The sequence below is a fragment of the Aptenodytes patagonicus genome, chromosome 1 (genome assembly GCF_965638725.1).
Source record: "Aptenodytes patagonicus chromosome 1, bAptPat1.pri.cur, whole genome shotgun sequence".
NCBI classification, from domain to species: domain Eukaryota; kingdom Metazoa; phylum Chordata; class Aves; order Sphenisciformes; family Spheniscidae; genus Aptenodytes; species Aptenodytes patagonicus.
This window is the reverse complement of record NC_134949.1, coordinates 178684512-178710619: the sequence shown is the minus strand read 5'-3', so window position 1 is coordinate 178710619 and position 26108 is coordinate 178684512. Positions and strand designations below refer to the sequence as shown.

The 26108-nt window shown below is 36.5% G+C and overlaps 1 protein-coding gene across 3 annotated transcripts in view; it reads right to left on the bottom strand.

Moving 5' to 3' along the window:
- RBM26 (RNA binding motif protein 26) overlaps nucleotides 1-26108 on the bottom strand; it is a 60502-nt gene that overhangs the window by 15858 nt on the left and 18536 nt on the right. Inside the window, exons 7-18 of one of the 3 annotated variants that reach the window (XM_076362329.1) lie at nucleotides 23673-23912; nucleotides 22022-22189; nucleotides 21532-21672; nucleotides 20404-20515; nucleotides 19434-19593; nucleotides 17847-18011; nucleotides 14130-14261; nucleotides 13099-13170; nucleotides 9787-9915; nucleotides 7532-7606; nucleotides 6700-6870; nucleotides 337-441 (exon numbers count right to left, since the gene is read on the bottom strand). In XM_076362329.1, the coding sequence (XP_076218444.1) occupies nucleotides 337-441; nucleotides 6700-6870; nucleotides 7532-7606; nucleotides 9787-9915; nucleotides 13099-13170; nucleotides 14130-14261; nucleotides 17847-18011; nucleotides 19434-19593; nucleotides 20404-20515; nucleotides 21532-21672; nucleotides 22022-22189; nucleotides 23673-23912 (1670 nt within the window). The remainder of the gene's footprint in view (nucleotides 1-336; nucleotides 442-6699; nucleotides 6871-7531; nucleotides 7607-9786; nucleotides 9916-13098; nucleotides 13171-14129; nucleotides 14262-17846; nucleotides 18012-19433; nucleotides 19594-20403; nucleotides 20516-21531; nucleotides 21673-22021; nucleotides 22190-23672; nucleotides 23913-26108) is intronic. The other 2 variants (XM_076362339.1, XM_076362346.1) reach the window with 2 other exon arrangements.

Genomic DNA, 26108 nt, shown 5'->3' with positions numbered 1-26108 from the left:
TGTATCAAACACAAAACCACCTACAGGCAACAATTTAAAAACACTCCATGCTCTCAAGGAAGTATTACTACCACAAATCTATAAAATATCATGTCATGTAAATAGTTACAGAATTTAAATAGATTAGCAATCGAAATTAAAGACAATACTATTCCTCAACCTTGGTGGAATTCAGAAACTGATTTTTTAAAATATTATTGCTAAATGCCTCCATCTACATGCAACTTAATATTGCACTCTGGAAAAAATAGTTTATGATATAATACACAAGCTAATAAACATATATGAAAATATTTGATTAAAAGCTAATTGCTACAAAAGAAGAGACAAACATACTTCCAGCTGTAGCTCTGTATATTTTCGTCTTAATTCAGTAACTTCCTCCCCAGCTTGCATCTTCTTGTATAAATCCAGTTCAGTATCTAGTAACTCTTTCTGCATCTAAGAAATTGTTACGGTAAATTATTAGTTCCACAGTTCACATTCTCTACTGAGGAAACACTTTTCCGATAAAACCCAAGAATCTATTGCTATGCTCCTATCAGCAGGCTATTTCAAAAATACACAGCGACTTAAGGATTGGCCAGCGCTGGCCTCCAGGTAAGGAAGAAGTCTGCCACATCACCTCTATCTGGAAAACAAGTTCCTAGAAACTCTAAGGAAAGGGAATTTGAAAACTAGAAGCTGTAGTGAAAATTTCAACTTAACCAAGTTGTGGCTTATTAATTCAGATCACAGCTGTAACTTTGCAGGTATACTGCTTACTACACTAGGTTTCCACCTTCAAAAACAAAGCAAGCACAAGCTTAGGAGCCTTCTTGGCAAGAGAAAACTTCAACGTGTAGTAGTATGTTTCTGAACTTGGTGATGTCAAAGCTTTTAGACTACCACACAAAGCCAAAGCCAATGGAATTTTTTCTAAACTAGAGATACACAAAATAGAAAATGCAAAATTATATGGTGGTGATGATGAGATAAAAAGGGATTCTACAAAAAAAAGCAGTACAATTATGAATGAATACAAAATCTATAATCAGTAATGAGAAAAAGCATTTAAGTTTATCATAATTCCATAATGCAAAAAGCACAAATGGTAGTTCTGTTCAGACCACAGTAGAAAAAACACAGTAAGAAGACCTCTGCTAACAAAAGGTTGGTCTCTGATGCACCCGGAGTTGCCTTCCAGCACACAGTACCTTAAAAAAAATTATTAGAAAGTTCAAAAATATATATGAAACTGAAAGGTGTCTCTGAATCCAAATTTAGACATGTTCATTGCAACCACTGAGGTGCAGGTGCTGGTACAGGTGCAGGAAAGGGCTTTATGTGACCATGAAAATTTTATTTGAAGTTCTGTTCCAAATTAGAAGCTTTTTTTTTTTTTAATGGAAAAAGCAGCAGCCAAATGTTCCAGTGACATCACAAATGAAGGATAAAATTATAGATGATTGTGAAACAGTTTTACATTTACACCCGTTGATTCAAAACCACAGCATGTAATGTATTCAAAGGCTGGTTGTCAAGAGATGAAGATTTCGCAGTTGTGACAGTTGGAAACCAAGTATCACCACTGAATGATAAAGAAGGGGTTTTTTTGTTTCTTTGTTTTTTCCTGGAAGCTTTAAAAGAAAAAAAGCTGGATTATTCAACTGGCAACTTCAACCTGAACCCCTTTCAGCCCCATTTTATCATCTACAGCAACCACAGAAAAAAAAAAAAAATCCCTTATCTCCTGTGTAATGGTTTTCAAAGTTTTCAAAATTGGAAACAGTGTTTTTCTCAAATCCCACTGTCTTGCAACACATCAATGACACGGCAAAACAACCACTTCTGAAGTTTAATAATGACCAGCAGTTAGAACTCACAAAGCAGCCAGTGACGTGGGTGTCGTAAAGAAAGTCTCTAGACTTTTGAGGTTTATTTCTAGTGCTCTTAATGAAGACTTCCCGTTTACAGAGCTGTGCCAGGTCTCAAGGAGAAAATACCTCCTTCAAGACATACCAAGAAGCAGCAAAGATTTCTACACTCAGGGGGAAGAGTATTTTGTAATCTCCATGAACTGGAACAAGTCAAAAATAGGTAAAGATAATGGCACAGCCACACGGGCCTCATCTACCTAATGCTTCAAGTTTGCAGGGTCTTCTGAGCTGCCCAGGTTTTAAACACTAAGAAAATGCAAAAGAACCTAGAGCAAAGTCTTTCGGAAAATTGTCAAAGTTGTAAATTTTAACTGAAGGCTCTGTTAACTCCTCATTTTCACAAAGGTCAGATGGGACTGATTGTTTTCTCTCTTTCAAGTGTTAACAAAACAATGCTTACAGATAATGCACAATCAATAAAATCAACTGTTCTACAGTTTGGATATTCTGTCCATTATGAAATGGGTTTGCTTAAAATGTTTCTTCACTTTCCATATTACAAAGGAAATGGAAAACCAGCTCAAAAACTTCATTAAAACTGTAATTCAAATTAGCATATCACCTCACTTTACTAAGTAAAAACAACCATCACATAAAGGAAGTGGTGGACCAGGTTGTCAAGCAACGGGTGATATGGGCAGAAGAGATCTGAAGATCAACAAAACTGGGTTGAAGGGGGATTCCACCTCAAGCATACACATACCAATCCACATAAATGAGGGAGGGCCTACAGAACAGTATCACAGGGGAAGATCTCATTTCTTTTCTGGGAAATCAGTGCCTCTCTGAAGAGCCTGTACACTAATACACACAGCATGTGAAACAAAGAGGAGGAATTAGATGTCTGTGCGCAGTTACAGGGCTACAATCTCATTGAGACTACAGAAACATCGTAGGAAAACTCACACTACTGGAGTGCTGCAGTGGACGGATACGGTCTCTTACAGAAGGACAAGCCAGGATGGCGAGGAGTGGAGTTGCCCTTTATGTGACAGTGCAGTATGAACACACAGAGCTCTGCCTGGGTACAGATGATGAGCCAGTCAAAAGTTTGTGAGTCAGGATTAAGACGGCAGACCAATGCGGGTGACGTTGCAGTGGGTGTGTACTACACACTGCCTAATCAGGTAGAAGAAGTAGATGAGGCCTTCTTCAGACAATTGGAAGAAGCCTCCTGTTTGAAGACCCTGGGCCTGGATATCTACTGGAAAGGCAGGATGATTTTCAAGAATCATATCCTCCAAGTTCCAGAGCGTGCAGGAAATAAAGCAAAGGTGGCAGGAGGCCTGCTGGGATGAACAAGGAGCTCCTAACAAAACTTAAATCCAAAACCAAGGTGTACAAGAGATAGAAGCAGGGTCAGATCACAGAAGGAATATAGAGAAACTGTCTGAGCATGCAGGTACTGGTTTGGAAAACCAAAGCTCGTCTGGAGTTGAATCTGGCAAGGGGGGCGAGGAACAAGAAGAAACACTTCTACAGGCCTATCAGCAGCATGCTGTGAAAAATGTGGGCTGAATGTGAACGGGGACCTGGCAACAAAGGACACAGGAACAGTCAAGGTACTCAATACCTCCTACTCCTTAGTCTCCTGGAAAGACTTGCCTCCAGCAATCCCAGATCCTGACACCAGTGGAAAAGCCTGGAGCAAGGAAGACTTACCTTTGTTAGAAGAGAATCAAGTTAGGAAACATTTAAACAAACTGGACATACACAAATACCTGTGACCCAATAGGACACAACCGTAAGTACTGAGGGAGCTCGTTGATGTCATTGCAAAGCCAATCTCAATTATCTTTGAAAGGTCATGGCATTTGGGGGTGGTTCCTTGGGACTGAGAAAAAGCAAACGTCACTCTGATCTTCAAGAAGGGCAAGGAGATCTGGGGAACTACATGCTGGTCAGCCTCACCACAATCCCTGGGAAGATGAAGGAGCAAATAATCTTGGAAACCATTTCCAAGCATATTAAGAACAAGAAGGTGATTGGGGAAAGGGAAGGAGAAATCATGCTTAACCTTAACAGCTGTCTACAATGAGATGACTAGCTTGGTGGACAAGAGCAGAGTAGTAGAAGTTGTTTATCTTGACTTCAGTAAGGTTTTCAATACTGTCGCCCACAACATCCTCACAGCCAAAAGGATGACGTGCTAAGTAGGCAGGAAGACAGTGAGATTGACTGAAAACTGGCTAAACTGCTGGGTTCAAAGCGTTCTGATCAGTGGCACAAAGTCCAGCTGGAGATGCGTCACTACTGGTGTACCCCAGCAGTCAATACTGTTTAACATCTTCATTAGCGACCTGGATGGTAAGACAGAGTGTGCCCTCAGCAAGTTTGTGGACAATACAAAATTCTGAGGAGTGGCTGCTACACCAGCTGGTTGTTTCCATTCAGAAGGATCTTGACACACTGGAGAAATGGGGCAGGAGGAACCTCCTGCATTTTAACAAAGGGAAATGCCAAGTCCTGCACCTGGGGAAGAATAACCCCAGCCACCAGTACAGGTTGGGGGCTGCCCACATGAAGATGACCTCAAGCGTCCTGGTAGCAGAGAAGAAGTTGAACACGAGCCAGCAATGTGTCCTTGTGGCAGAGAAGGCCGACAGACTCCCGGGCTGCAATAGGAAGACCAACACCACCAGGTCAAGGGAGGTGATCCTTCTCTACTCTGCAATGGTGAGGCCACATATGGAGTGCTGTGTCCAGTTCCAGGCTCCCCAGCGCAAGGGAGACACACTGGAAAGACTCCAGCGAAAGGTCACAAAGATGATTAAGGGACTGGAGCGTCTACTATTATGAGCAGAGGCTGACAGAGCTGGGATTGTCTGACTTCAGGATGAGAAGGTGGCAGGGGGATGGGACCTTATCCATGTGTATAAATACCCAGTGTGGATGAGTAAAGACGACACCCAGACTCTTCTTAGTGGTGCCTGGTGATGGAACAAGACAATCCTCAGAGATCCCTTCCATTCTCAACCATTTTGGGCAATTTTGTGTTATCCGACTATTTTCTTGCCCGCTCTAAGAACTTACTGGACCACTCTCAAGGTAAAATAACTGTCATGGGTTAAAATGCTGCATTCACAATTTTCTAGTCAAGAATTTACCAAGTTTTTATGATGCAACTTGCTTCTTCATTCCTATGGGTCTGGATTCTTTCCTTGCATGTGATGAAACCATTATTCCTGGACCAAAACTGTTATAAACTATTCTTCCTGTTCAAATTTATGAAGCACTGTACACCACCAGCAGAAGAGTATTTCTCAAAAACATGAGGCTTTAACAATCAAATGCAGCTTTGAAAATATTGCCAATTTCTAGGACTTTTATTGTTCAAATTCTATTTACAGGTAGGTAACTTCTTCCAGACCTCTCAGAAAAATTTTCTCACTAAACAATGTCCACTCTCTTTCAAAAACATAGAAAAAAATTTCTTGTCTCTATTCTCCAAAAAAAGAAGAATTTAATCTTATTATGGCAGTGTCTGAATTCTGGGATTGTTACAGTTAGTTCCCCCTCTAAAACACAGTAGAGTATTCCACTGCAAATGAAGTTGTTTTAAGAGGTATAAACTGACTTCCAGAAATTATAATCTATGTCCACTTTCAGGATAAAAATATGCTGCTTCAACTTTTTCCGGACTGACAAACGACGTAAGAAGCTACAGTGAGTACATACAGGTCATTTCAGTATTACTTTTTGATATTTCTTTTCAAAACTGCACATCATTGTAATTTACACTGCAGTTACTTTTAATGCCTATATTTTTATGTAAAATAAAGCAGTAGAAATGCTGTTTCACACTGAAAGCTAATGATCCATGTAAATTAAATCTGGGTTGTAATGTTACACCAGCTTTTTAAAACAGAATCCCAAAACATTAGAAGACTAAGCATTCTGAAGATTTAAGAACTGAATGAAAACAGCAAGAAAAGATCAAGGGTTTTTGTCTTCTACTGGAAAATACACTGTACAAAAATCTGCTCTTTTATTAGTATGCACTTCCTCACTTGATAAAGCAACAAAAGCTTATAATGTATTTAAAAGAACACATTAATCACCTTGTGACCTGTTTAAGAGCAAACACTTCTATAAAAAGCAAAATACTGCATTTTAAAAAGGTAATATAAATCGCATCTTTAAGCAGTTGGGAAACTAGTTATAGCCATATACTAACAAGAATGATAGCAGAGAAGGAAAACTGCTCTCACAGGTACAACCCAAACATGGGTGGCTAGTTCAAAGGAAAACTGACCAGTATAATCTTCAATCTAAAAAGCTTGATATATTGAAAAATTTCAGTGACATAAAAACCCCAGAAAATTATATGTACCAGTACAGTAGTCAAGTAGTTTCATGAAGCAGTTTGTTTTGTATATTAAACCTGACCAGAAGGTATGTTTTACATAATAATAATCCTTTTGCATAAGAAATACTATTTTCATGATTTCTATTAGAAGTTTAAGAAAGCAATAGACTATACACAAAAGATGGGGTAAGGCAAAAGAAATAATCATAGGATTTTTGGTTTGGGTTTTTTTTTTGGTTTTCCAGATGACGTACGATCTGTGTAACAGTGGATAAACCTTTTAGACAACAGCATGGTCTTAAAATTAACTACGTTCCTTTAAAAAAAGGGCAAAACCAATCTCACTTCAAAGAAGACTTAAAAATTAAACCAGTATGGTTCTAAATACTGCTGATGTATCTGCGTATTTTTATTCTGCTGACATAAGCATGTGAATTCATCTTATTAAAAAGCTGACCAAAACTTGAGTACCTGAGTCTTAGTTTTCATGCTTTTTAAAGGAGCCCCTCCTCCTGGTGATACACCTTTTAATTCATCCTTTAACTTGGTAATGCTATTAGTCAAAATTTCCAGTGTTTTCATGATTTCTGCTTTGTCTTCTGACTTCATGGCTTTATTCTTCTCCAGCTTTGAAATCAGCATCTGTCCAATTAAAAAAAAAAAAAAAATCATTTTACTTAACAACTACTGTTACAGATCTGTTTTCCAGTACTCATTACAACTAATGGAAAAGCAGAATATTGCATTTCTTTTGTTGTGATCTTCAAACTCAACATATAGGGCTTTTAACAGGTTATATTAAATTAAAATCTTTGTCTGAATCTCTGATTAATTCATTTGCTAATGAACATCTGATATCTCCATTTCATTTGGACAGATTTGCTCAACATACTTAAATTATTTCAAAACTTTTATTCAACTTAAATGACATTTTGGCCTTTTTCTCCTCCTAGGCCCGAGTGCAGTCAGGCATACTTTTCTACATCAATCTCTCCTGCTCTTGTCAAGTGGAAATCTCAGGTTTTCACTTCTCCCAAAAAACATATGCATGTTGCACCCAAATTAGGCAATTTTAACTAAAATTGCACCTAAATTGCGTAAGCTTGTCGCTTTTGAAGTGAACTAACAAGACAAGTTAGATTAAAACTCTAAACTTAAAATAATGTGATAATACTGTTCTAAGAGAACGCTTATTCTATAGGTCAGTTTTGTAGCTCATGCTTACAAATTCTGAAATATTTCAGAGAAGTGAACTGAGATTCTACAACTGAATTGCTGACTTTCTTTAATGCTAACTTTTTACCTTTTGTGTTTCAATGTGCTTCTCTAAGATTTCTTGCTTCTTTTTTCTCACATCTTGTTGAAGTCGTAATGCTTCCTAGAAGCATAAAAATATTAGAGAAAGTTTCTAGATTTTGAAAAATAACTCCAGAATAATAATATACTATATCTGACAACTATACGGTAATAATTTACAGTAACAGGGAAAAAATTAGTAACAGAAATTCAAGGTACTAACAGGCAACATTTCAAATTATGTTTTGGAAAACAATGCATCGCCAAATTAGTGAAGGATCTAATGATCTTTCTCAGACCTGTGCTGGGAAGACTTCATTATCACTTACGTACAAAGTAACCCCTTACACAACTCCACGGAAAGCTGAAAGGCAATATAATATACTACCGCAAGAGGTACAACATACGAGAGTTTAAATGTGCAAAGACAGTATCTTGAAAGCAACTGTAAATCAAGTCCATCAATTAAAACACATTCTCCAGTACAGTTACAAGCAAAAAGAAAATACATTCTATTTTCTAAAATTAAAATGTTACCCAAAGAAAACCATCTCTCTTGTGTCTGACTACTGTAACTTGGAAGTGACAAGTACTACCACTCAATCTGCTAAAAACAGAATCTTGACATTGCAGTGGGCAAATCAAAATGAATTGAAACTGATAAATTTGTGACATGTTGCACTCAGAAGAAGCAGGAGATGCCACAGCTGCTGTGCTCAGCTTCTACTAATGCTGCTTGAGAGAAAGCAATTGCTTCTTGCTCTCAGATACAGAATGTAGAAGTCTTAGATAGCAGGATACTTGCAGAAAACAATTAAGAGCTTTGATACCAATATATTTAATGGGATAGGAGAGGCAGAAGATGTTTTTGTACCTCTAGATCACAAATCAACTGGGATCAGACTGCAAGTGGATTACCTTATACAAAGAGCGTAAACGTACAACAGCCATAAAAAAGAAATAGTAATAAGGTTTCTGTATGTCTTCCCAAATACTGACAAATCTGCTGCATGAAATGTTAGTTTTGCAATACAGTGTACAATCATTTTTCTGAAGGGAAAGGGAAGATAAGACAAGGGGATGAATACTAAGAAAAACTAGGGAGAGAGAGGAAAGAAGGGAGTGAGTCCCGCAAAATCATATTTTTCCACAAGTGCTAGTATATTGTAGTAAGAAATCTCTGAAGAGAGGAAAGAGCACAAGAGCACATGAAAAAAGAGCCAATCACTTAGCGTGTCTTCAGTGTCTTCTCTCAAAAAAAAACCCTACAGCTGTCATGCTAAGTCAATAATTTTATTATGAGATTTTTGCCATTTCACAGGCACTTAGTGTCTTAACTTAAAAGGTAAAGGCTCTAATTCTGAAAAAACATGCTTTAGGGAACAAATATGAAATGAAATCCCAAAATTAGAAGTGATTTCTTTAAAGTCTGGACTAATGCCACAACTGACATACCACTACAAACTGCTATTTCAAATTAGTTACAGAAGCTTACCAATAGGCTAAAATCTTTGTTTAATGTTTATACTGCTTTCAATACTTCTGTTTGAATCTACTTCAGTATCGAACACTTAATTTGTGGTTTGAAACCAATAAGATAAACATTGTCCTGTATTTAGTTTTTCTAAATTACAAGAATAAACGTGAAAAAGAAGCTTTACTGGGTTCTTTTGAAAATTCTAAGCAAGCTAAACTACAACTAAGCAACCTATTCAAGGCCAAATGCATTTTTCTTGCATTTCTTCTGTAATATATACATAAAAAAAGAGAAAACCTAGTACTATGCAAAAAATAGAAATGGATGCAGAACTATAGTTTGGAAAGAATAAAATGCAGAGTCATACACTTCTCAGTTCTCTCAAGTGAAGAAACAATTTTGGTCACAAGTACAAAACACACTGAGAATAAAGGCCAGTTCCAGAAAGGCTTGAGAGAGAAGAATGGTGACTATACTATACTCCCTTCTCACTCACGATAGACAATTCATGCCTCAACATGGAGATTCTGCTTCCAGGAAAAAGTGTTTCACATTTTGAACTTCTAGAGAATTTTAAACCTGCTTACACTGCCTGAACATACACTGAAAAAACAACAAAACAATGCTGAATTTTCTTGTTCTTTGAAAAGAAACCATTATAGTGAATTTAATCTTATAACTAGTTTCATCTATGCTCTTGAGATGAATATACATAGTGCGCTATTCTCTAGTGGTCACAAGTTCCCAATCTAGGTCCATTTTATAAAGAAGCATATTTAATTTACCTGTTTTTTCTTCTGTGCTTCATTAGAGTCTAGCACGGAAGTGGAAACAACAGGCAAAGATTTCTGTGCTGCCTTCAAAGCAGCAGGGTTGTACACAGTTTTTGTCAAGCCAGTAGAAGTGGATAAAACCTATAGGAGGAAATCATTTTATTTTTTTGCCAGTGAATTTCAATTTTTTTTAAAAAAACATGAGTGCTTAAAAATATATAAGTGTCTTTTCTTTTGTCTGTTTTGATGATATGGAATATAAAAATGTGGTGTAACAATTATATTTGGAGTTGCTGAAGTTAAACAATTTTTAGAGAGGCAGCATCACATCAGATATCTAAGAATTATAAACATCAGATTATAAATCCTTTCCATTGAGATTCATATGTACTTCCAAGTTTCAAATATATAAAATTTTACATATTTGAGCATAATTAAGGAAACAGAAGACAGATTTTCGCAAGAATAACTGAAGTTTTTCTTTTTTGTTTTGAAGTTTAAAATTCAATTTTTCATGGCTGCATGAATTTTCTAAACAAAAATTCAACATAATTTTAGAGACTAAGGTCCAAAGTAGACACAATAGTTCCTTTTCATATGCAGTTTGTGCAAAGTAGAATTTGCACAATCAACAAGAAGTAACTCAAGTACAGGGAAGTCTTCAACATTGTACAGCAAAGGAAGAGACTCCTATGTCTCTCTGTTCTCTTTCCTACATTTGTAAAATGAGGTATGAAAATTTCTCCATGACTTAACTGAGAACACAGCTGTCTGCTTTACAACCTCTCTAAAGTATACTGTATACATCTCCACAATACCTGAAGGTTTGGACTATTGTGTTTTCTTATCATGGTCCTTTAAGGACATTTTGGCCATATAAGTGTTGAAAAATCCATGGCTAAGTGCTGGAGATAATATAGGCATGATCTTGTCTGCCTTGTTAGCAAATCACAGCAATTATGCAATTGGTATCATTTCCAGGAGTTTAAAAATACCTTTTTTAATATATATATATATATGTGGAAAAGTAAAAGATGCATGCAGAGTCTATTGATCACCATGCACTCCATAAAAGACACAATGCCCACCAACAGGAGGGGGAAAAAAAAAAAAAAAAAGAGACAGCTAAAAAAACATTAGAAAGACAGAAAAGATTAAGAGATCAGAAGAATTTACAACAGGAACGCTTTATATAAAAGCTTTTCACTTCACTGTGCTATTTATACTATTTCTTCCCACAGTAAAGTATTTTCTAGAGTAGGCAGTGCAGAGAGGAGGTAAAAAAAAAAAATCAAAGCATGTTATGGGGTATTATAAAAGGTGATATAAAATGCTCTGAGCAGGCCATTAAAAAGGAGATGAAGGAATTTTCTTTTAACTTATTAAAGCACATGAATGTATGCACATCCCAACCATATAGTTCCTATTACAAAGTAGCTTTAGGACAGGCTACATCACAGAGGACCAAAGACAAAAATATTGACACACTCCTTTTGCCCTGAACTAACTTCATGGCAGAGTGAACCATGCTTCCTCATCTCTTTTAATATAAGGAGAGATGCCACAGCAGATCTACCTGCATCAACTAATACAGAAGAGCAAGAAGCAACACATTAATGTCTTCTAAATCTCTTAATACTATTCAAGAGAAGGAATAATGTGAATCTCTTCACAAGTTCATAAATTGCAAGTCCCTATACGGATCTTAAAAGGCCTCATGATGACTGTTCTGCCTCCTTTTCCTCCTGCTCTTTGGGAAGCATAGCTACCTACTTTCTCACTGGGAAGTTCCTGTCAAACCCTGTACTCAGTCAGAAGAAAAAAAAAACATCTAGGACATGACATCTGTGTTTTCTGACAGCTTTCAATTATTTAATTTCTAATGATTACAGAGCGTTATCACTGCAAACTAAGCAAGGTGTTTCCTTGTAAAGGGACAATAGTAGGTAAAAATGGGTCAAACCAAGTTTCAGAACCCTACTAAAAATGCTAAAGGAAACTGCTGCTTCACAACCAGTCCATTGAACAGCCCAGGAGCTAATCAAAATCAGTCTCTACTATAAGACAGCACAGCAGAAAACACATCTTAGCATGAATCTACTCTTTGTAGAAAAGTGTTTTCAGGACAACTCAACTCTTAAGGAATGAGGGGAAAAAAAAAGTATTTCCACTCAAACTGAAGCAGACTTCCTATTTCTAAAGTAAGTATATAGTATGTATGTAAAATACAGTTCAGGAATACACAGTAAGGTATTTATCTGCAACTAATTTACAGCAACAAAAATGCAACTAATCAAACCAATGACAAAACATGGGCAAGAAGCCAACAACAGTGCATTTAGGTGGACTGCTCGGCTTGAAATGAGTCGAAGAGACATCCTCTACAATTACAGCTCAACATTAAGCATTGTTACCTTTGTATGCTAGGTACAGCATAGTATCTTTGGGGTGGATTTTACTTTAGTTAGATTCCACTAAATCGATTAACTGCCATATTGTAAGGGGGTGGGAGGAAAACGCAGTGGATGCTTCATTCATTTCAGGTCAAGTCAATTCCCAATAGAAAAGATATATACCTAGGCAGAGAAATCCTGTTGCTGGGTAAAACTTGCTGCCTTTCTATCAAAAGTCTTCTCAAACGAATGTTATAAACACTGGGGAAGCCTGTCCCCTAAGGTGCTAAATAGGTCTGGAAACATGCATCACAAACTTTGCTACTAAAGTAAACACATCAACAACTCAGTGTTCTGAAAATTGCAACCACTGGGCAAAATACATACTCATAACCACCATTCAGATGCACCTTTCCCACCTTACCTCTCTTTGTCCTTTCTATACTGATTAACTTCCACTTTTATCTTTTCATAAGTACTGCAAATTGTAAGACCAAATAAGAGGGTAAATGTTTACAGCATCACCTTTTCAGGGACACAAAAGCCCAACAACGTTTTTATAGAAAGGCTTTCTATAGATTCATATGTAGTGTCAAAATTTATTTATTTTTTAAATTTATTTCTGTATTCTTCTAACAACTCAAGATCCTGGAACATATCTAGTTATTTTCATGACTGAATAAATGGAACCTACTATTTTAAAACGAAAACCACAGAATAGCAGCTTCTGTCCTAGCATATTTTATTCTTCTTATAATCATTTAGCCATCTGCTGAGTTTCAATATATTATATTTCATAAAACTAACCTTTACCACATAACTTTATTCATAGTTATAAAACAAACTTAATATTGACACAAGGGGTCTTATAATAAAATTAATTCTACTGAAGTTAAATGTGAGAGGAAGAGAATATGAAACATTCTCTTACCTTTTCAGTTGTTGGAGTAACTGGCTTTGACACAAAACCCAGTCTATCCTTCACAGATAATTTAGTCACATTCTAAGAAAACAAAAAAAAAATTACAGTTCAAGTATTTACTTTATTTAACGAGTATTTTACTGTTTCCTGTGTAATTCCAAATGTTAGGAATTTAGAAAAAACTTTTTAAACTAATAAAACCATAGACTTTGGACCAACAATACACGAAAAATAGTATTAAAGCACTTGATAAAATGAATTTTAGATATTTGATTTTACAGTTAATATACATCTATAAATAGATTGGATAAGACAAAGATAACGCCAAATATGGAATCAAAGATTATACTACATATTTTTTGCAAGAAGTCCATGATATGCTAGCTGGCAGAGGATTATCTACACAGGCCCTTTTAAATACACTTCATTTTTTGTGTTTTATAATCTGGTATTTGCAGGCATCAATTGCAGAAAGTTGTTTGAATTTAAACTACAAATGTTTTCTGAAGTGTGGTGGTCTTCCTTTTCAGAGGTAAAACTAAAGTAGTGGCACAATGCTAATAATGAGATATGTGGTTACATTCTTCCTTGTATTAAGGGTGACGTACAAATACTGAAAACACTTTTAGATGCTGACCATCAGTCTCTAATGGTTTTAGCTGTTTAACAGATATAATAATAAAAAAAGGGTAGCTTTTAGTTCTTTGGATAGAAACCAACTTTATTTTGAAATCTGAAAACTGCAATTTAACACCACATTACTGAAATATTTTCAGTCTTTTGTTTTTTTTTTTTTTTAAACTAATTAAAAAGCTATGATACTAAAAATTAAGTACCATGCTTGGGTAAGAAAGCCAAATATCATTGCACTGAGGAAAACTTTAATATCAAAACATCACTCACAATCAAATTAGATGCACTTCTAAGTAGTAAATGTGTACTTGCACTATATGAGTAACTGTAACGGATATATTCATACACTATGGAACGTATTACAGAAAGAAAAACGTGCAACTAATTTTTTGACTAATCATACATACCTGAGTGACTTCTGTATTGGCACTCTGTGCTTCTGCAGGTTCAATATTACTTGCAGGTACCGGACCTAAGCGCTCCTTGACCGATTGTTTCACTACTGGTAAACTAGGTTGCTGAACTAAGGGTTGTATTACCTGTAACACCGCCCAACCCCCAAAAAAGCACATCATAATATTAACAACAAAAGGCTGCTACATATGTAGTCCAATAAATACACAATGAAATTGCTGCAATGGCATTTAGATTTACACATCTTCCTTTCTATCAATAGCTTTTTCACCTGATGGCAAAAATAAACGCTTAATGAGATTTAGGATGCTATACTGACTATTTGTGTAGTGCATACAGCGATAACATCTATTTTGCACTTGTAGCTCACAGAATTGATCAAACTACTCTGGTCTATTTCTATTAATCATGTCTGCTTAGACTACCCTAACTTCCACCTGTTAGAACTGAACAAAAAGTAATGAGCAGTCTTCTAATTCCTTTCACAAATCTTTCATCATCAACCATTTAGTTACAGAAAGGCATAATACAAACTTGTATCATAAAGACTCTTGCTTTTTACAGCGATAGGTCACTTTTCATCTCCTATGTGTTTAACTTGGACAAAATAGAAAAAGAAAGAAGGATATGGAGACACGCATTCATAGGACTGAGGAAAAAGAAAACAGAGCAGCTAATCTTTGAACCTACCATGGATATGCCCTGATAGCTAACACCTTGCCTTTTTTTCTTTGACAAAAACACTAAACACTTAAGACCAAATAATACGCTTCCAAGCAAGCTTCCTCTCATATTTATGACCCTCAGGAGGTCACCTAATCCATTCCTCCACTCCAGGGCAAAGTCAGCTACACCTAAGCCATTACTGACAGTATCTATCTATCTAGTTCTTACAGATTTCCAGTGCAAGAGGTCCTATCGCCTCGCCAGGTAAAAGTGTTTCAGTATCCTTTAGCATTAGAAAATGTTTCTTAATATCTAACCTAAATCTCCTGTGCTGCCTTTTAAGCCCAGTACTTCTTGTTTTATCTACCACAGATGTGGAGAGCACATTATTTCTGCTTCCTGGCAGATGCCTTTTATTTGATGATTTATTATGGTTGACTCCCACCATCTTTACTAAGTACTTCCACTCCTTTCAGAATTTCCACAGTAAGAATTTTCCAAAGTAATCCTGCTGAGAAAACAGCAATGGTCAAGAAATAGTGCAAGACTAGATACTACTGAATGGGCAACTTAAAAGCCAACTGATTTTACTCTGAAAAAAATTCAGAAGCCTGTCTTTAGTGCCTGACACAGAAAAAATCCGGCCAGAAACCATTATAAACACAGGTGATATTAATTCAGCTGTAATTAATTAATACACCAGAAATCTTGACAAAAATTCAAATACTTATAGTATGTGAAGTACTATAAGAAAAGAGTTTCCATACTACTTGTAGATATGATACCAATTATTAATTTCAATGAAAAGGGAAGTAAATATTCATGCTCCTGGAAAGGCTTATGAATTAAAAATACCTGTTTACTGACTCAACAATTTGATAATTGTTACATTTTGGGGTACAGGAAGATGAAAGCATTGCACTTCAAATTTTAATTTCCTGTTTAAATTTTTCTTGTCACTGTGTGCCCTCTGTCACCCATAACAGACTTCAAATTGTAGTTTCCTGACACATGGTGAAAGGCTGTCCTTTGTGAAGTGAGAATGCTTAATACTGTCACCTGGTACCAAGAGGAATTCATGCTCAAACCATCAAGGTTAACTTGCCAAAGTTGGTGTGCTGGGAAGCTAGTAACAACACTAAAAGCTGCAAGACTATTTTAAGTTGATGTTTTGCAAAATAACAAATATACAGATCAGATATTTGTTTGGAAATACACAGTTAATACTCCAAGCTGGATAGTATAATGAGCAAATAAGCTGATGTCAGTAACTATTCAAGCTATCCTTCTCAGGCAAGGTAATGACTGTATGAATGCAAATTACATACTCCACTGCCCTCTTCTGGCTGATCAGATGTAAATCAAGCTTAGAAAATAAATACCATTTTGAGTAGCACTAGTTCAGATCAAGCATCGAGGATATTTCTAAATTTGATTCCAAACTCGAATCTAAAGGATGATAACTGGGGAGATAGTGAGACAGGTGCTGTTAAAACTGCATTTTTGTAGATAAAAAGTGGGGCATTTGTTACAAAAGAAGGGGAGGAAGGAAACTTGCCTAAAACGCCCTACATTAGTATTGCTATGAAAAACTGGGTCGTTGATTCTGAATGATGATGACATACACCACCCAGAGAAAGAATGAATTCAAAACTTAAGAGCAGCAACTGAAAGAATCCTCGTTTGCTCATTATATCATTTTATAAAAATAAATGAACGTTTCTTCTACAGAGCCTGCCTCATATTTTCTAAGTGTAGAATGTGTTGTTCCACACTGACAGCAAATCCAACAAAGCAGGATTCACAAGTATTTAGAGGGACTTGCTACACCAGGAGCTAACCGACAAGACTCTCTATCCAATAACCTACACAACCTGGGAGAATCCAGGCTTCCCCTTATATTTGAGTAGAACCACTAGGCCTGCTAACAAATCTGATTTGGCTTGCCACAGGTTACGAATCTAAGCTCCACAACAGCAGCTGCCGTTTCATATTCTTAAAAAGTTGCCAATGCTACTATGCCAATGTAGCCAAAAGTATGCCGATGCACCCAATAGGTGCTCCACTGCGCAATTCAATTCAAAAAAGTAGAATAGAATAGCTCAGTTGGAAGGGACCTACAGTAATCATCTAGTCCAACTGCCTGATCACTTCAGTGCTAGTCAGAAGTTAAAGCATGTTATTAAGGGCATTACCCAAATGCCTCTTAAACACTGACAGGCTTGGGGCATCGACCACCTCTCTAGGAAACCTGTTCCAGTGTCTGACCACCCTCTCTGTAAGGAAATGCTTCCTAGTGTCCAGTCTGAACCTCCCCTGATGCAGCTTTGAACCACTCCCACGCGTCCTGTCACTAGATACCAGGGAGATGAGCACCTCCCTCTCCACTTAAAAATGTAAAATGTCTCTGATCCATTTCCACAAAATTAGTCTCTCCAATGCAGCTCTCCTCTTACACTGTTGTTTCCATGTCCTCTCTCTCTACATATATATATGTGTGTGTATATCTGTATATACATATAGGTACCTTTGTGTAAAACAAATTCTACTGCTACTTTCTATAGCAGTATGCATGTCAACAGGAAAGGAAAAAGGAAGAGACTGGAAAAAACAGCACCTTTTAGAAGAAAATGGAGATTATCTTCCAAGAAAAGAAATGTAACTCTGCTGCCTTTCTTATGCTCACCAGAAGAAAAAAAACAGCCTATACTAGTTAAAGCAAAATAGATGTTATTCAGCAGACAGTAGCATCAAATCTTGCTGCACATGAGATGACGACAGAGTGGAATTCTCTGTAAGTCACAGAAGGGCTTTCTTTAAATACCTTCAGTCTTATCTTGCTAATCAACTCCTGAACCTTGTATCTGAGGTCAAAGAATCTAGAATTAAAGAGTAACTTTTGGAAAAGAATTACATGACATATTCATTATTTCAAGAGTACTTAGTTAACTTTCTATAAACATTTTTTAAAAATGTTTAAAAGATTATATTCTACGTAACATTCTAGATAGAACAGACTCTATTCTGTCTAGAGGATCCTTTACCTTCTGTGTGGTGGTTTGTATTTGCGGTGCACTGCCTTCTCGATGCCAATAAACTTTAATAAAACGATTATTTAATACTGCTTCTGTACTTGATATAGCTTTCTTGGCTTCCTCGTGTGTGGCAAACTGAATAAGGGCACCTTCTGGATCACCTTGATATGCAACCTAAGATTTAGAACAGAAGAACAAAACTTACTGCATGTAGGATTTTCATTTATGTCTCAATTATCATAAAATCAATAGTTTCAAGGCTCAGAAGCTTACAATTTAAACCCAATATGGGTCAGCAGATAAATACTTCCCGTTCACAATTGTTTGAAAAGCCTGGTGTCAAGAAACAACCTTAAGATTAAGCTAATAAACTTTAAGAATAATTAAAACACCCAAAACAAACTGAAGTAAAATATCTAAAGTCAAACAGTATTTCTAATTGCAAATATGAGTAGCTGTGTGAAAGACAAGAGGAAGCATCACTCAAGTAAAGAAAATTGCTACAAAAAAATACAGGGGTCAGTTAATAATCCTATCTAGTATCAGAGCTAGACAACAAAGTTCAGTTTGGTTTTCCTCCTTTGAGCATTAACATATTATTTTAGACACCTTCAAAAGGACCAAATTATACCTTTTGGAAAAAGAGCATAGCTTACAATATCTGCCTGCCTATCTGTCTGTCTATACACATTCATACACAATTTTACTTGCCTTACGGAATCATAGTGCCTGCTAATACACCCATATTCTTAGGCAAACTATGGAAAGGCTTAAGCAATATTTAAGAGCAATTAAGAGAGATTTAAATTCCCTCAGCATTCAGACAGGCATGGGAGGTTTATTCTGTACTGTATCAGTATGCATGAAAATATTACACTCCTTCGTTCAACCTCTCAGTGCAAACAAGAAAGCGTACATAAAAACAGTAGCTAGCATCTGAAACTTGCTGTTGATAATGAAACACGATGAAAGATCAGACTGAGTAGCTTAGAGACTGGATATGAAATACTGACATTACACATACAGCCTCCAGTATGTAACATCAACCTAAGTTAGGCCGTAGTTCTTTGCATCTCCTTTGTATCTTTCTCTAATTGTTTGCTTATTTCTGTTTAGAAATGTGGGTCACTCAGATACACTACAAAGTAATTATAAGGGATAAACCACCACTACTATTGGACTAGAAAGCAATTATATCACAGAGACTGCTTTCTGGATGAGAAATACAGGGTTTCTGTATTTGCAATTTATCTCAAAAAATACAGACAGCTTATGATATCAGATCCGAAGTTGAGAAAAGGGGTGAAGGAAAAACACTTCCAATCAATTTTCAATGTTTTAAACAATGTATCTTAAAAGTTTTATCTGTGAGGAAAACATTTGTTCAAAATCTAAAAGAAGAAGACTAGAACATTTCATTTCTGCTTCTTCAATGACAATTCCATTAAAAACAATGAGATCATGTTTAAGAGACAAGCTGGGAAAATAATGAGAACAGTTGCAGGGAACCAGTTAAAAAACAATCGGCATTCTCCTTTTAGCAACTACCTCTATCATTAAGTCAAAACATACTGCCTTCTCTTTGTTGACTCTTACCTGCAAGTTGACTAAGTTTCCAAACTTACTGAAGTGCTCATTAAGTTTGCTGATATTGTTAAGTTCTGGGGGAACTTTCCTCAATTCAAGTTTTGTATTTTCATTTCCAAACTGCACCTTCTTCTGGAAACCTGGACTATTTGTTCTGTTAAAATTTTGCCTGCAACAAATAAAAATCAAGCCAGAAATCCATAGCAAGCTAGCAAACACAATGTTAAATTGTATATGCTTACATAGGAGCACGTATGTATGAGACACAGAGAGAAAGATCTGCAGACTTAAGGGAAAAAAAAAAAGTAATTTTAGAAAAGCGTAGAAGAGTACAGCACACAGGCCCATATACCTGCAGTTTTCCCCACCGATACTCTCAGCATACCCCAGCGCATAAAACTGTGAGATAATTCACAATAATTTGCTCGTGTCAGTCCGAGCTTCTACATTGCTTCTCTCCAAAAACTATTTCTTGGCCATTCCACAGAATCTCCCCACTAATGTTTCAAGTAACTATTACTTCAAGGCTCTCCTCAGTCCCAGTAATCTCTTAAAATCCCTTCCAACCTTTTGTCACCCCAGGTATATCTGGACGCTAAGCACTGCACCCTGTATCTTCTGTCAGTAACATACCTGGTAACTCAATCCAAAATAGCAATGATACAGTTCACATTTCAGAACTAAAATCAGTCATCCCTAACAACCATCACACTGCAGCTTCTCTGTTTCTTAGATCATTCCAGCTTTCAGGGAGTAGATCTTGGTATCATCCAAAGCAACTTCAGCTATCTCTATACTGCCTTTGAGAGAAGACAGTCAAATACAGATCACTCTACAACGTGATTTATTTTAGTACAGTCAGCTTATTCACAGTTCAACTTGCTTGCAATTTATACAGATTTATATATGTTTCAGATTACAGAAGAGAGCTCCACGGAATTTCAACTATTAAGCCAACCTCGTGTTAATGAGCACTCACTTGTCAAACCAAGTCTTCTTTGTAGGAACTCCACCATCCCCCGCACCAATTGTTCTTTTCCTGGATTCAGCATCTACCACTATCCTCATACTACTTTTATTAGGTGGTTTTTCTGTAAACAGACGAAAAGATTTTACAATTTTTTTATTTTCTGTGCATTTGATTGTAAAAAGGTATTCTGAATTTGCATTGAAAAGCACAACTACTTATTTTGAAATGACTATGATCGTTGTTCAAACTGGATAAAATCTTGGTCACAGACTTTTCTTCTTAAGTATCAACAGATGCTGTGACAGATCAAAATAGCTAATAGCTTTCATTTTGTCACAGTAACATCATACATAAGGAATACAAAAGAGGTGTGACAGAAGGCATCTGCCTCAAGATGACTGCACTCGCTGATTCACAATGTCCCATACAATACTCTGAGGCTCACACCATTTCTGCTAACACCTCCATTCTATTATTGAATGGCACACACAAAAATGCTCATTATATGAAATGTACAGTACTCCAGAGCACTAACACCTAGGAGCAAGATTTAGGGATGGGGTGGGAAAGGAGTGGCTCTTGCTGAAGAACAGGGATCATATTGGGGGACTCCTCACCAAAAATACACCAACAGAAACATAATAAGATTAAATACAAATACATACAAATGTAAACAAACCCACATTAAAAAAAATTCATTTTATCCCTCTTCCTCTCTCATTTTGTATGCTGTTGCTTCTTCTCAGGGCCATAGGAACTATGAGGTTAAGGTTACTCATGCGTAACTGTCTGCTACCAGATAAAAATGACTCCCTCCCCTCCGCAGCAAAAATCATCCTAAGAGTCCATTACAGAAATATTAACATTTTTCTGTATAAAAGATGTACAAAGTGATCAGTTATTATAGCAAAGTGTAAACTGTGCAATACTCTAGCAAGTGATTTCATTTTACCTGTAAAAATGCACACACAAAGCAACTATGAGCATAATTCCCTATTCAATTAAACTTCCCTTAATTCCAGAAGATTAAAAAAAAAATACAATGTTTTCCAGTATTACATTCTCCAAAAACTGCCTCAATCTGCATTAATGTAAGAAAACCAGCTAAACTAAATAAGTAGAGCTTTGAGAGCATACCTCTGGGCGGTAGATCCATATCACCTGACGTGAGTCCTATCAAATTTGGTCTTTGGGCATGTACTCTATGTCTATACATAGGTCTTGAAGTATTTGTTATACTTGGAGCTTCTGGATTATAGCCATCTGTGTCGTACGTTTCTGGTAACAAAGAAATTGTCTAATTAAAATAAATTGCAGTTAAAACCCCTAAGATTGCAAATATAATATTTCATTTAATTACAATATATAGTTACAATGGAAGAGTTGTATAACAACTATCCTAAAAAACTGCCATGCCAAGTTTTCTGTTTAAACACAGTGAAAATATTATTCCATAGTCAAGATTCACATTTTACATGCAAATTTTACTTCTGTCCTGAACTAAGTTAGAAGAGTGTTAAGTTACTGTCACAGTCTAAATGATATAAACTTATTCTCCCAAACTATGAAATTACAATCTCTAAAAAGTACAGTATAGTATGAATCAATGTTATTCTATTTAGCAAACCTTGTGGGCAAAGCCTCAGTACTACACCTGCTGTAAAAAGAGAGGGTGGAGCAGGAGGCGGCTGGTGATGAATACCCGTTGTAACAACAGTAGGAACTGAGCTAGTTGCCGAGTTTGGGGGAGCATCCATGCCAGCAGGCTGCAATGGGGGAAGTGGAGGGGGTGGTCCTGTCAAAAACAAAGGAAAACACTGCATTCATTTACTATCCACTAGACTTACATTACACTCAACTCATAAGGAAATTGACCAGAAATGTTTTTAAGGCTATGTAAAAAAAAAAAAGGAGGCGAGAGGGCACGTATACAGACACAATGCTGTACCATTCATTCATATGAAACCATGCCCACCAGCAAATGACTCAGAACTTCGAGTACAGAGAAAAGCGTCTGAATAGTTTAACAATTCTCTAAACACCTTCTATCTATAAGCAAAATTGGATCGCTAAGCTGGTATTTATCTTCACCAACAGAAGATCTTCAAAGCTCTACAAAACCCCCTCAAAGAAACAAATTCTATTTTTTAATAGTGTATAACAAAAATATCCTATGATGACAATAACTAACTTGATTGAAATTATTTTTCCAAACACCCAAGAAGATACCTACAACTCTGGCAGAAAGTCAAAGGGATCCTTCTTAAAACTGAGGGTTGGTTTTTTTTTTTTTTGTTTTTTTTTTTTTGTTTTTTTTTTAACCAACAGGTAACATGACACTTTCAAAGCAGAGCAGTCAAGCCTGACCTTCAATTTAATCATTGGCAAAACCACATTTTGGGAAAAGATACAGAGACATATTTGGACTTTCCACACAGATCTGGAAACAGCATGTGAGGCAGAACTGATCACTCCAGCAATACAGTTACTCTCTATACTAAGGGAAATAAATTCAGTTCTTACTTGAATATACTATCAACTGGAAATGAAAACAGTTTGAGAAACTTTCAAGCAATATCAAATACCAATTGTTCTTGAATAATTCTACCAAGTGGGACATCTAAGTTAATAAAAAAAGAGAGAAAGGAATAATCACATAAAACTAACGTAACAGTTTTTAAACCACACAAGGGAACTGAATACTAAACTGCTATTTTATAAATGACAGCCAGGTACACAAGTCTTCACGTAATTTTTAGTACTTGAGCCAAAGTACTTTCCAATGAAAGAGTAAACAAGCTGGAGAATTTTCTTTCTTAGTTACTTTACAAGCTTAGTTTCAAAATTAATCGCAAATGACATGTTTTCAGATGTAAATTTGATGTGGTCATAAATTCTCTTGTAGTATTACAACTGAAATGCCAAATATCTGTTGCTTCCAGGATTTTCCCTTCCTCTCTAACAGTGGTCAGTTTCAGACAACTTCTCTTATAAAACTCAAGGAACTGAGTTTTGCCATGCCATGCTTTTGCTTAAACACAATTAAAATATTATTCCATATTCAAGATTCACATTTAACATGCAAATTTTACAACAATCAACTATGCAACAATTACTATAAAAAACAATTAATTTTGGGGTAAGCTATGCCATAGTAAAGCATAGTACAACTTTCTAAAATATAGTTGGCATTCTTAAAACAGCTTTTTGCACTGCATACAACTCAAGTAACATCCAGGCTTTTCTACTAAAAATGGGTTTTAATCTTTTTTAATTACCTGTTACAGGTGGAAGGCTAGGTGGTAAGGGGCCTGGTGGTGGCACTGGAGGTCTAAGGTTAACAGGAGGAGGACTCAGAATTGGTGGAGGGGGAGGAAGTCCAGGAGGAGGTGGTCCTTCGACAACAGGGGGTTGTGCTGGAAAAGGCAGAATGCCAGGAAGATTCACATCTTCTACCACTACTGGATCGCTTCCATGATCAAAAGGGCACATGTCTCCTCTCATACAGAAACCCTTTTCTGAAACATCAAAACCAAAAGGAATTGTTGTTAGTATTCAATAGCTGTAGTTTGATTCAGAGTAGATATGAGATGTTCTATATGTAATGCAACAGTTTGCAAATTAAGACTTTCACATACCAGAAGAAATTGATATTAGAAAATGAAATTGGCCATTTAACTTTAACAGTCAGCACACAGGAAGATTGCAGTGACCTTCTAGCAGAATAAACATAGGAGTTAGATTTTTCTTGAAGAATTAATTCTGCACTGAATTGGAACAAACTGCGAAAGCAAACAATGAAATCTAGGTGACACCACATTAACAAAAACACAGTGTTTCTAAGTAAAAAGTGCAGATACTGGGATTGAGAAACCCCTATTAAAGTTAGAAGTTAGTATTTTAAAATTCCAACATGAGAAAATTCACTCCAATTCTTTTTTCTCTTTTGCAATTATTTCAGGAAGAATTAAGAGTATGTAAGAGCAAAAAAATTTGTTATTTACATATATATGTATTGTATATGTATATATATACATATGTAAACATGAAATACAGATATAAACAAACACAAATATGCATCCATTTCTTTTCTTTTACATGCAAGTAAAACATTGGAGCAGGTCCAGCAGAGGGCTACAAAAGTGATCAGAGGGCTGGAACACCTCTCCTATGAGGAAAAGCTGAGAGAGTTGGGGTTGTTCAGCCTGGAGAAGAGAAGGCTCCAGGGAGATCTTACTGCAGCCTTTCAATACTTAACGGGGGCTTATCAGAAAGATAGGGGCAGACTTTTTAGTGGGGCCTGTTGTGACAGAACAAGGGGGAATGGTTTTAAACTAAAGGTGGGTAAATTCAGACTAGATACAAGGAAGAAATTTTTTATGCTGAGGGTGGTGAAGCACTGGAACAGGTTGCCCAGAGAGGTAGGTGGTGGATGCCCCATCCCTGGAAACATTCCAGGTCAGGTTGGACGGGGCTCTGAGCAACCTGCTCTAGTTGAAGATGTCCCTGCCCACGGCAGGGGGGTTGGACTAGATGAGCTTTAGAGGTCCCTTCCAACCCAAACTATTCTATGATTCTGTGATTATCTATTTAGCAATAGCCCCCACAAAAAAAACAATACATTGCAATGCAACATGGGGGAAAAGTTCAAAACGTCTTCCGATAAAATAAGAAGAAAGCCGAGTGTCCACTTCCTCAAAACATGACGCTGAAAAGCAGTCTGTATTACCTCATCTTCAGGAAGAGTTATAGAACATATACATTGAAACGCTAAGGAAAAACAGAAGTGCTGCAGAGGTTCAAGTAGAAAATGTGAAAGTGCAGATAGGAAGAGCAGTATGCTGAAACCAGCTAGCCACTGAAGAGAGAGATGAGCTTATAAATTTAGAAGACACAGTCAGCCATGTGAAAAGCAAATGGAAGAGACATCTACTGAGAGGTTTTAGTAACGGTCAGAAACATAAGGAAAACAAAAAAACAGTAAAAATTTGAGGACAACTATATCACAGTTTTCCAACACATTATCATTTGCTTCATATTCAGAAACTGGAAAGCTGCTATAGAAGACAGACTATTAAAGGTACAAAGTCCTAGTGTCATGCCTCCAGATGTTACTTCAAAAGTATACTAGCCTGCACATTTTGTTCCTTTCTAAAAAACCTGTAGAGCTGGGAGACCATGACACAATGTTCTGCAGCTCAGCTTGCATTAGAAGAAAACTTCAAAACAAAACTACACTTTCACAACTCTAATTGCTCCACAATATTGCTGTGACATATACTGACTGGCAAAGCTGTTCTTCACAAGTACAACTCTGCCAACACTCAAGAGCTCAGCCTCCCATTTTCTTTACTTAAAAATAAATTCTATTCTAATCAGAGTTCTGAATGTAAACTGGCCTAGATCTTAAACTTGTCATTGTGGTATACAACAACAAAAAAAAAACCCTCAGAAAAAACTTCAGGGGGAAATTTAAACTCTTCTGAGCTAACAGGTTGACTGGCTGAATTTAGCTAAATCACTGCCAACTGTAGCAGCCTCTTGTGTGGATTTTGGCACAAGACATGCAAAATGATAGCTGAAGACACAGATAAGCACAAAAAGCCACCCAATTTTAAGGAACACCTACACGGAAAAAATGGGTTAACATGAGCCTAGAGTTGCAGCTCTAGACCTTTCTAGTTAAAAATTATCTCTTAGATAGGATGGAATAA